The sequence below is a fragment of the Syzygium oleosum genome, unplaced genomic scaffold (genome assembly GCF_021117445.2).
Source record: "Syzygium oleosum isolate NSW1041296 unplaced genomic scaffold, Sole_v2.1 Sole_v2.17, whole genome shotgun sequence".
Classification (NCBI taxonomy): Eukaryota; Viridiplantae; Streptophyta; class Magnoliopsida; order Myrtales; family Myrtaceae; genus Syzygium; species Syzygium oleosum.
In genome coordinates, this window is record NW_026607501.1 from 2,043,256 (window position 1) to 2,055,418 (window position 12,163).

The 12,163-nt window shown below is 38.9% G+C and overlaps 1 protein-coding gene across 1 annotated transcript; it reads right to left on the reverse strand.

Annotated features, from left to right (window-relative positions):
• Positions 1–673: 673 nt before the first annotated feature.
• On the reverse strand, positions 674–1,696 carry LOC115693243 (probable glucan endo-1,3-beta-glucosidase BG4). The gene has a single exon (XM_030620220.2). The coding sequence runs from the start codon at positions 1,694–1,696 to the stop codon at positions 674–676; it is 1,023 nt and encodes a 340-aa protein (XP_030476080.2).
• Between the last annotated feature and the right edge of the window lie 10,467 nt (positions 1,697–12,163).

Here is a 12,163-nt window from a genome sequence, read left to right on the forward strand (position 1 = left end):
TTCTGGCAAACGAATGGCTCTTCTTTCTTCGGATGCATTTGGCGTGGTGCTAGAACCTTAAGCGGTGCATCGTCCGACGAAGCTTAGGCCAACGTGGGTGGGATATCGTAAACTTCTTGCCAAGCACTGACTCGTTGCCACTAATTTATGTGTATCCGTAGTTGGGTAGGCCTCATATCCAACAAACGGGAGATTAGGTTACGCTGAATTCACCGAGACTTCTTGCTGCTTCAAGATGGCAACTTGAGTTATATGAACATGCTCAATGCGATCATGCACATTATATTGGGCAATGGAGAAGGAAGGCGTGGGCGATGCGCCTATGGCGATTACCAGAGAGTGCTTGGCCGCCAGTCGAAAACTTTAGATTTAGAACGTAAGATTTAAATCTAGAACTATTTAGCGAAGCAATTGAAAAGTTTATGACCAAATTGAAATCGGTCTATAAGATCTAGAACTTCCAACCTATTGATCCTTGAAATTGAAATTTATTCGATTCCTGTTGCATAAAACTCCATCTAAACAACTCGTTGAATTGAAACTCTAGATCCAAGTAGATGAATAGGGACAATGTTAAAACGAAGCGATGAATACTTATTTATATTCAAACATATTCATTACTCATCTCCTAGACTCCCTTGAAAAGGATTCAATCAGCTTCTCTTTATCAACCCTATGAAAATAGAGGATAAACCGGCGTCCCATCCGGATAGAATAAGCCCCAATGTTGATCCACGCCCGAAGGTTTTTGGTTCTCATTAAACATTGTGTAGATGAATCCTTCCAAGTAGCGGTCTGGCCTCTTTGGAGTTGCTTGCTTGGCAAGAAACTTCTTCACAAAATGTTGATTGTAAGTTTTTGCAAGCTGCGGAGTGGCCCAGAGTCCGCCTCCGTCCGACGGCCAACCGCTCTCGGAAACCACCGCGTCCACGTAGCTCACGCCTTCCTTCTCCATCGCCCAGTAGAAAGCATCCACGATCGCGTCTAGCATGTTTGAGTAGCTCAATTTGCCATCTTGAACCAATGGACTGGTCGCGGTGAATTGAACGTAATCTAATCTCACGTGATTAGGATCCGAGGCAAATGCGAAATAGGGATACACATTAACTAGTAAAGGCGAGCTAGTGTTCGACAGGAAGTTTATGATTCCAACCATGTCGGCTCGAGCTTCATCGGCGAATGCACCGCTTGAGGGTGGGTCTAAACTCCCCAAGGTAGCAGTCCCAACAACCGTGGACACCCTCAATCCATCATATTCATACGAATTTATAATATTTTGTATATTTTGCATAGCCGGTAATACATATTGAGCCAAATCTCCGGGAACGACTTCGTTACCCGCTGTAATATACTGAAAATTGATGACTGGGATGTAGGGTTCCACATGGTTGTTGAACCATCTCTCGGCCGCTGTGGCATTCGATGCTATGGATGGTAAGTCTTCGTTTTTTATGCCTAGCGTGACGTCTATTCCGCTGTCCTCAAGCGCCTCGAGCACGTCCGAGTTCGGCTCCAAAAGTCGCACTTTTTGGATGCGGTACTTCTTGAAGAGTTGGACCACCGTGGCCGGCGAGGGGAGAGAGTCCCCAGCCATTCCGTAGTTCACGCCGATGTCGAGCTGCGCCTCCGTGATTCCGATATGGTAGTGCAGCAATGCTAGTAACGACGGAAGGAGGATCGTCAAAGTTGATGACATCTTTTTCAACATACCTATTCTCAAAAGCATTGAAAAATTGTCAATTAGTTAAGATAAAATGAGAATGAAATGGTAAAGGGGGGCTCTTCCTTTATCGTACCGGACACATTTCAATTGAGTGGCATATAGAACTTCGAAGACATTGAAAAAGTAAAAGAAGAAGAAAAACATTATTTTTCTCAAAATTCACTATGAAAGTGGGGGGCCCGGCGGTGGGTTGCTGGGCTAGTCTCCCCCGAGGTATAGGCGCCCCGATTACTCGTGCAGGCTCGTCCCCGGGGAATGGTGGCGGATCCTCGGTTACCAAAAAAAAAAAAAAAAGAAAGAAAGGAACATGTAAAAGACTCACAGGCGAGCTTGATTAATGGAAACTGAAACAATCTTGCCCTTCGGAAGAGAAGACCCCTCGTTGACTATTTGTACCGTCAAATTAGGGCTGACTGCCAATTAATTTCCAAAGCAAGAATATTTATTGCATATGGATCATTAATTGTGTTTAGGGATAATTTGGATGTTCTCTTAACTGCCCCCCGATTATGCATGATCTCTAATCCAAAACAGGAATATTTGTTGCATGAGCATTAAGCGTTTAGAGGTAATTAGTTGATTCTTCCCGCGACCGTGCATTTACGTCCACAAATTATGTGTATCCTTGATTGATCGTAATTGATCGTGATTGATATTATATTATCTTTCTACCTCGGATGATCATTTTTTAAGATACGTGAAATACCTCGTGCACTAATCATTACGAGATACGCAGAGATTATACAATTATGTTACCATATTTTTTTTTCTCGGTATCTTTTCCTTCTACTGGTTATATGAAGATGTTTTCATGTGTTTCCTTTAATATATATATATCCATGTATTTATTACCAGAAAGTTAACAACTACTTAAAGGGGCGATGATAACGAATATCCAAAAAAACTCTATTTGACTTGGGAATAGTTTCCATATGGACCGAAGCAAATCCCTAAACTATTTCGTCTAAATTTTGGGATGTAAAACTCAGGGGGTATTCCCTAAGGTGAGGGATGAAAAACTATTCTCCAATGAGGGGGAGGGCTTGTAGGCACCGGCACGTAAAAATAAGGAACGCGTCCGTAGAGCTTGCCGTCATTGCAATGCAAACAAACAGATTGCAAAAATTCTTGTCAGACTTTCTAATGGACTTTTTCCAATGGAACATGCTCAATTTAGAAATCTCAATATGACCAGTGTAATCATTGAGAGCCCCAACCTTCTCGATGTATAAATTTCGTAGTCATAGGCAACTTACCCAAACCAATGCAAACATGTAGCACGTGGTTCCATCATCTATGCCAAAAAGTAATTGCGTGATGTTTTCAAAAAAACAAATTCAAAGATATGAGCATGAAGACCCATTTACTTAGATTTAATAAAAAGGCACAATTTAAATAAAAATTTACATTAAATAAATTAAAATTTTAAAAATGACATTGCACATCGAATTATAGTTCATAAATCATATTGAACAAATTAAAAATTTGAGGATCACGATATTTTATAATGACCAAAGTGAGAGGACTATTTGAAAGTCTTATTACCCGTTTACAACCATAAGTTGCCATAATTAAAGGACAAATAACCTGCATCGAGACTGAATACAGAAACAAGTGATTACTGGGCAGTGAATGTCTGCGTAGGTGGGTGCTCATGATGGCTTTGGTCCCCTTCCCGCACGATGCCCAATGAACTTGTATCCACGGGTCAAATAATAAATTCTCGAGTTACTTTGTCGGATTGGCATAGTTTATTTGGCACCCAACAAGATGTACGCACCGTGATGAATAAAGTACAGACATTCTCCAGTGGCGAAAACAGTGTTCTTGCAAGATGCAGCCACACATAATTGACCTTACATACATTGTACAGGCGTTTTTGTCCTCACGACGGAACAAGTTGTAACATTGAGGTTAAGGAGTCGCAAAGGGAGATTAAATGCATCCCCCAATCTAGCTTTTGAAATTCGTGGAACTTCCCTAGCTTTTTGTCCCCTCGATAATCATGTGCCCTTGGCATTCATTTAACTTAGTAAGAGAAAAGGGTATCACGGAAATATAATCGAGTCCATAACTTTTTTATTAAAACAATCAAAGCTCATCTTATTGTCCAAAAGCGCAACCGAATCTTTTCGTTCTCGATGAGTAATGTGTGTATGGGATACTGGGAAGTTGCTCACGTGGCAACTTAATCTGTATTTCTCAATATGGATTTAGGAATGGGTTGCATTTTTTTAATAAATGCTAACGACTTTAATGTGTAAATTGAAATAGTTAGGACCCCTTTTAGACAAAAAATTTAGGACTTGATTGCTTTTAAAGTCTAAGGTTTATAATCTCATATGTACCTTTTTTTAGTTTAAAGGTAAAAAAAATTCATCAACATTTTTGAGAATATATATAAGTCACCGTAAATCATTTTAGTCATCACAGTTTATCGATACGAAAACAAAGAATGACACGTAAGGTAGTACAAGAGCTGAGTACTCCTTTAAAATTGGCATGTGGGATTATATATGCTTCACTCTATACCATTTTCCTTCTTGGTTGTGAGTTAAAATTGTGTGGGAAGGGAACCAAAGTCATCATGAGCACACCTACAGAGATGTTCACTGCCCAGTAATCACTTGTTTCTGTATTCAGTCTCGATGCAGGTTCTTTGTCCTTCAATTATGACAACTTCTGTTTGTGCAAGGGTATTAAACTTTCGGCATAATCAGACAAACGGTTCATGAATTTTAACTTAATTTTTAATGTCGTTCTTGAACTTTTAATTCGTTGGGTCCCTGAACTTTAGCCCATCTTGACTAAAACAACCAGATTGAACATGTATCAAAAGTTCATGGACCATATTGAACAAATTAAAAATTTAGAGCCGGCATTGCACATTAGGTCAAAATTCATGAACCACATTGAAGAAATTAAAAGTTTATGAACAATATTGCACGTTATACTAATATTTAGGGACCATTTGTGTCATTTTTCTTTAAGTTTTTATTTCACTTGTGCCCTTTCTTTGAATTTTTAGAACGAATTAATTACCATATTAAAGGAATAATGTGTGACTATATTTCTCTAATTACCGCATCACCTTCTTCATTTTAATTTTTTTTGAAATGGTTAAAGCACGGCTACCTTAGACCGATAATTCGTAAGCTATATTTGGCTTCAACTCGATCGAGCACTATTTAGTACTCGCACATGGTCCCAACATGGCATCTCTTTTATAAGTCCATCGGTCGTGTGCATGTAATCTGATACATACATACGTAATCTAGACTTTGCAACAGTCAATCACAACTTATCACGTAAAGAGTTAACAATTAAGTCATTATATTGTTTTCGAATACTATAGGTTTTAGAATTTGTAATCATTTTCAAAGTAGAATGTTGATTTGTACACCCCTGCCTTTTAACTTCTTATTTATAACCTGTGGAATTCAAATTATACTCAACATTGAACATTACAAGAGTTTCATTAACTTCTTATCTATAACAAGTGGAATTCAAATTAAGCTCAACATTCAAACCATACGTAATTATGACAACTTCTGTTTGTGCAAGGGTAATAAACTTTTGGCATAATCAGACAAACGGTTCATGAATTTTAACTTAATTTTTAACGTCGTTCTTGAACTTTTAATTCGTTGGGTCTTTGAACTTTAGCCCATCTTGACTAAAACAACCAAATTGAACATGTATCAAAAGTTCATGGACCATATTGAACAAATTAAAAATTTAGAGCCGGCATTGCATATTAGGCCAAAATTCATGGACCACATTAAAGTAATTAAAATTTTATGAACGATATTGCACATATACTAAAATTTATGGACCATTTGTGTCATTTTTCTTTAAGTTTTTATTTCACTTGTGCCCTTTCTTTGAATTTTTAGAACGAATTAATTATCATATTAAAGGAATAATTTGTGACTATATTTCTCTAATTGCAGCATCACCTTCTTCGTTTTACTTTTTTTGAAATGGTTAAAGCACGGCTACCTTAGACCGATAATTCGTAAGCTATATTTGGCTTCAACTCGATCGAGCACTATTTAGTACTCGCACATGGTCCCAACATGGCATCTCAACATTGAACATTACAAGAGTTTCATTAACTTCTTATCTATAACAAGTGGAATTCAAATTAAGCTCAACATTCAAATCATACGTAATCTAAACTTTGACCGCTCATTTTCCACGCCCCAAACACCGGAAATTTCGAAAAAAGTTCTCTCGAAAAATATTTTCCTCGAAATAAACCAAACCTTAAATCATACTTACTTTAACTAACGTGTATAGTTCTAAAAAAATTCAAAATATGTCTTTTTCTTTTGTTTTGGCATGATGGCATACAGGCTTTCACGGGGGGGCTCCTGCCCCCATCGACTGCATATCTCTGCGTAGAAAAGAATTCTGCAAAAAATTTGCAGGAGCATTATTGAAGAAGGAGAGGGGAAAAAGCGAAAGCCAGCCAAGCAAATGAAGTGTTTTTTTCTGCGCAGAGAGAGGGTGGAAAGGATAAAAGAAGAAGAGGGAAGAAGAAGGAGACGAAATCGAAAGAGGGAGATGATGACGTAGCCAGTTCACGCCTCCCGCGCTCATCATAGCGACGAGAAAGGGCCCAAAAAACAAACACAAACGAAAGCACGAGAAAACAGAGTGCTCAAAAGATGAAATTAAATGAAAAAGCAAAGTGAATCTCTGCAGCAGAAAAAGAAGGGCGAATTCTGAGTTTGTCAGTGGCCAGCACTGCGCGCTGTCTCCTCCATACATGGCCAAAGTTGCAGAGAGCTTCAGTGCTCTGAGCAAGAGGGAGGGAGGTCTTCTTCTTCTTCTTCCTCGCTGGGTTAGCCTGGGGTCGCATGAGGGGAGGAGGGAAGAGACATGATCGCTCGGGTCGCGCTGCTAGTGCTCTCCTGCTCCTGGGTCCTCCCTCCCTCCCCCATTGCGCTCTTGCTGCTGCTGCTGCTGCTGCTGCAGAATCTTCCGTCCCACGTGGCGGTCAAAGCCCGGGGGTTGACCGGGACCCATCTGACGTGGACATTGTCTGTAGAGAGAGAGAGCGAGCGCGCGAGGGACTGTCGGGGACGAAGTCAAATCGCTGGGAAAGGCCATGTGCGCACCCGGTCAACCGTTGAACGTAACGAGTCTCCCGTTAAGGATGGCGTTGCGAAGGGGGACCAGCGGGGGTGGGGTTTTGCCCGGCTCTGTCGATTTAACCTAGAAAATTCATTGATTTCTTACGCGTGATCGGGCTTGAGTAGACCTGTTGAAATGCGTTATTAATCAATTTCTTAACCCACATTCGATAAGCTGAGTTATTATATGGTTAAATTGGATTAATACCTCCAAAAATTATAAATTAGTACACTTGTAACAAATGGAGGATAAAACCCAAGATTGATATATTTATCAACTGCCGCATATCAATTAACAAAGCAATTTAACAATAAAATATAACGAAAACTAATGAAGGGTAAATTTATCACTGGTGTATCAGTTTGGAGTTTTTGGTGGTCAAAAAATTAGTTTGGGGTAAATTTATCATGGGTGTTATAATTCAGAGTTTTTTTCATGGTATTGACCATTTTATTTTTCGTAGAACAGTTAACCTTTAGGTGATTAATTGTCTTGCCCTAACACCTAGAGTTTTATATTTCCAATCGATCCGAGAAATGATTGGCGGCTACTTTCATATTAAGTTATGCGCTTGGATCGCTGTAGCTCACCCCAACTTAGAAAGGGAAGATTCTAGGCTGAGTATGGTACGGATTTTCGAAATTGAATTATTTTTTTATATCATTTCCTATTTTTGTCTTCGTTCTCGAAAGTAAGTTTCAACAGCCGGATCACGCGGAGCGGGGGTGCTCCACATTGCAAATAATTGCACTCAATTTTGGGAGAAATCTTGAGAAAATGAAAGATGCGGACTAGCATCTATAAACTGGCCACAATTTTTGATTCGAGAGGAGTCATGTGACTTGAAATAATGATCCGAAAAACTTGTTCAAACTGCAGTAGAGTCGCCTCGGAATATGAAAAATTTTGGCAGAAATCTTGAGAAAATGAAAGATGTAGACTAGCGTCTATAGAATTCTTGTGTGAGATCTCGAGTGAATTTAATGGGAGATCCGGGGTTCCAAATAAGGTGAAAACATGAAAAGGACACACGAAAATGCCCGGTGCAATGTCCCAAAAACGCGCATGGGTTTAGCTCCATCTAAGTATAAAACTTAAAAAAAAAAATTTAATTGGACGTTTCGAGCGATTTCTCACTATTCACTAAAATTTTATTTAATATGTATGAACGAGACGACTTGTATATATTGAGAGAGATTCTACAATGTAGACAAACCCATTCGACACCACCCACTCGTGTATGAAAAATCTAGTAGCAACGATATGCATAATTTCTTCCTTAAGATCGTGAGCTAATCTCACTGATTCTCTAAAATTTTTCGTACTTTATCGGTTATAAGAAAAAGGAAAAGAGGCCTCTAGGCAAGGACGAAGTCCCACGTCGTTTAAGTGTGCACAAATGAGAGTGCATATAACCGTTTGATTCTAAAGAAGGCAAGGCAGCCTCGACTACTCTTTTTGGTGTGTCGTGGGCATCAATGGCAACTTCACCTCTATCCCAATTAGCCTAATGTTGTTTTAAAAATTTTGAGTTTATCACATCCTTGTATTATTTTGGTGAAACGATTTAATATCTTAGAAAAACAACATCAGCTAAGCTTATGAGCGACTCAAAGCTAAAAATCGACAGCATAAAGCTCAAATCGAACTCCCAAGAGCGAGAATTCAGCACCACAAAAGAAAAAAAATGAACGAAAAGATGGATAGAACAAGTGAAATATTGCGATAGGGTTAAGTTGCGTGTCGTCCTTCCCCTCCTATGGCGTCCCTTGTACCCCATGTTCAAGACGTGTACCCTGTGTTTTGGACGTGTCCCCAACAGGTTGGCATCAATTTATAGTAGCAGGTTTGGTATTCATTCTAATCGCATCTCCACGCATGCCAATTTGCTTTTGTCCGTGCTCGACCCCGAAATCTGTCGCTCTATTTTCTGTAATTTTCTCCGGGACTTTTAACTGATTTGACATCCTACCCTTCACTTTTGCCACGTGTATGCCGGCCCCTGTGCCCCCCCGTATTTGGTCATGATTCCCGTATCCCGAGATTTTTAAAGGTCGGACTTTCTTGTCTCTACTTCTCTTTTTCGTGTGGACATCACCAAAAATGGCCTATGTTGATCCGGCACATGACAAACGTCTTGTTGGCCGATCACAAACCGATTGACATAATTTCCATAACATCATATAATTATAAAGCCAGTGTCTTGCTCTATATGGTCTATGTCTCATAAATCAATGTCTCTCTAATTCTCTGTGTCTCATAATTCTCTCCCAATGAACCCTCAATGACATTTTGCTAGGCTTTTGATTTTCTATTTGTTTCTCTCCGATCTAATCTGGGAGTCTTTTTATGCCCTGTTTGACGTCCTCTTCCGCTCATTGTTGCTGCTGCTTTTCTTCTCTCATCATGGTGAACTTTGTGAGAACGTCGTCGTTAGTCCAACCAACAAGATGCTCGGGCCGTGGTTCTATGATTTGTTCGAGATTCGATGAAAGCTCTCTTTTCCCAATTCAGGTTTAGATCTAAATTTAGGAGCTTTTCTCTCCCGATCTAAATGTACATCTAGGAATTCCTTAGAGGCGTTCGATCTGTGGTTATTCAACATGTTATTGTTGCTGTCGTCGTCTCTGTATGGCGATGGTGTTGAGAGTGTCGAACGTATGTGCACACCGCAAGCCGTAATTTCTGGAAGAGAAGATCTCGGCATATGCCCATTACCGAGAATTCGATGATCAACCGCCGACTATTTTTTCGGTACTGTGACAGATCTGGTCTTTGGGGAAGAGAACGTGCTTATATCTATGGGTTGTGCTCTTGTTACTTCCTGGTTTTGTTTTGTTTCGCAGCTCTATGGAATTTTTTTTGCTTGAAAATTTTCTTGGTTCCTCCAAGTTTGATCTTTATAAATGGATGAAACGTTCTTTTGACAAGAAAAAAATTAAGCATCTCTTCGAATGGCCAATACCCATTTTTTTGACCAATTCATAGGTGTCAACAAAAGTAAAGTACACTGTAATTTCTCGGGTCTTGAGAAATTCTCTACAAAAGCGATCGACTCATTTAACCGGACATATCGGATCACGTACGGCTCCAGCATTCATTGATGGCCACTGTTCACTCGATTTCACGTACGCGCCAGACAAATCTTCACGATAATTGCAACACCGCTATCAAATCCCACCCTCGCAACGCGTGGCGGGCTCTTCACGAGCCTCTCTTCCTCTTCGAAATTGGCCCCAATTCAATTAATATTCCAGATGGATACAGTTCGATTGGTATGGCTTGGGTCCGAGAAGGGTCCCGAAAAATTAATAAAAAAGAAAATGACACGAAGAGTCTCTACATTTTTAAATTTTTTAATTTATTCAATATGATCCTGAAATTTTTAATTTATTCAGTATGATCTTTGAACTTTAACCCAATATGCAGTGTGGTCCATGAACTTTTAATTTGTTCAATATTATGTTCAATTAAGTCCCTAAATTGTATGAAAGTATTCAATGTAGTCCTTTCATTAATTCAAGGACTATGTTGAACATTTTCATATAATTTAATGATCACATTAAACGTGTATCAAAAGTTGATAGATCACATTGAACAAGTTAAAAGTTGAAGGACCATATAGAGCATTAGGCTAAAAAGTTCAGGGACTATTTGTATCATTATCCTTCAATAAAATTCCCATCACTTTTCATTCTTTAAAAAAAAAAATTTCATTTTTCGTTTCACTTTCTTTGTCACGATCAAATCCAATACTGGGAGATGGATTCGGTCAAGTGTTGTCGCCGTCCCCGTGCCCCTCTCGTAAGGATAGATGGTGGGGGATGAGATTATGTAAAGGTTCACATCATTTGAGAATTGCCAAATTGATTATAGTGGTTACGTAGTTATTTTCGTTGGTCCACTTGATAATAATCCATCGAGCGCGAGGAGCAATGTGGTCTAGTACGATATGTTGTGACCCATTAAAATATGGTCAAAGGTGGGTGTCCGATGTTAATCCGGGCGGCATGTTGCTTTGCTTCGGCAAAAGTTTGTTACTGCGGCGAAAAGTGGGCACCGGCCATTCTAAGGTCTGACCGACTCAAGTTGGGTGTTTTGTGAGCTTATCTTATTGCCGTAACACACCTTAGAACTAGGGAAATTGTTTAATCAATACTAAACCTATTGTATGGAGTCAATTCAGTCCTAAAATTTTCATTTTGCTAATTTAATCATAAATTTTTTGCTTGAAATTTCAATATAGTCTTTTTGGCCAATGTTTTCTAGAAATCACTAACGTGGCACACTATCACGTAGGATGGCCAGCGATGGCTCGACTGTCACATTAGCGATTTCTAGTAAAAATTAATCGGAAGGACTACATTGAAATTTCATGCAAAGCTGTATAATTGAATTGATATCTGTAGAATAGGTATTCTCCCTCAGAACTAGATTTAAACATATTTCACCCAATCTAAATAAGTCGATGTCGGTGTGTTTCAATGAAAGAACCATTAAAGATTGAATCGGTCCAAAACCACCTGACTTTTTCTGTAGCTACGCCGCAAAGGACCAAAGTGAAAGAAGCAAAAACAAGAAGATCAAAAGGAAAGGAGATGGGTGGAGAGAGAGAGGGATGGTAAGAGTTTAGGGTTGAAAATTAGGTTTTAAGGAGCTTTTCCATAATGGAGGGTAAAATAAAATTACCTTAGTTTCTGTTAAATTAGATTAATATTACGAAAATCACAAATCAGTACATATATGATAAACGAAGGGTAAAATCCCAAATTATTATACTTGTCAACTGTCATGTGTTATCCAACTCAATAATTTAATAGTAAAATTTAACAGAAATTAACGGAGAGTAAATTTATCATAAGTGTACCCGTTTGAGATTTTTTATGATCAAAAAATTAATTTATGATAAATATTTTACAAATATATTAATTTGGGTTTTCTCGAGCTATCAACTCTTGACATTATGATTCCATTTTTCTGCATCAATCTAGTCTTTAATAAGGCTCAGCAACGTTCCCAAAGTTGCGAGTGGGACAGGGTAACTTCATTTATTATCCAACAGTAAACTCTGATTCTAAGGAATTGCATGCACAGTATTTTGATACTTCTCCACTTCATTGATGCTAGGAAAAAATCTGGTATTAGTAATTTGTAAATAATACCTAAGTTTATCACACACTGGTAAGAGTATCGACGACTATAGCTGCGAAAAATGGTGTATACCAAAATCTCACGTTGCGAAGATCGCACAGTAAAATGTAAGACGAAGTTAAAGGCCCGAAGATGAATACGGTTTGA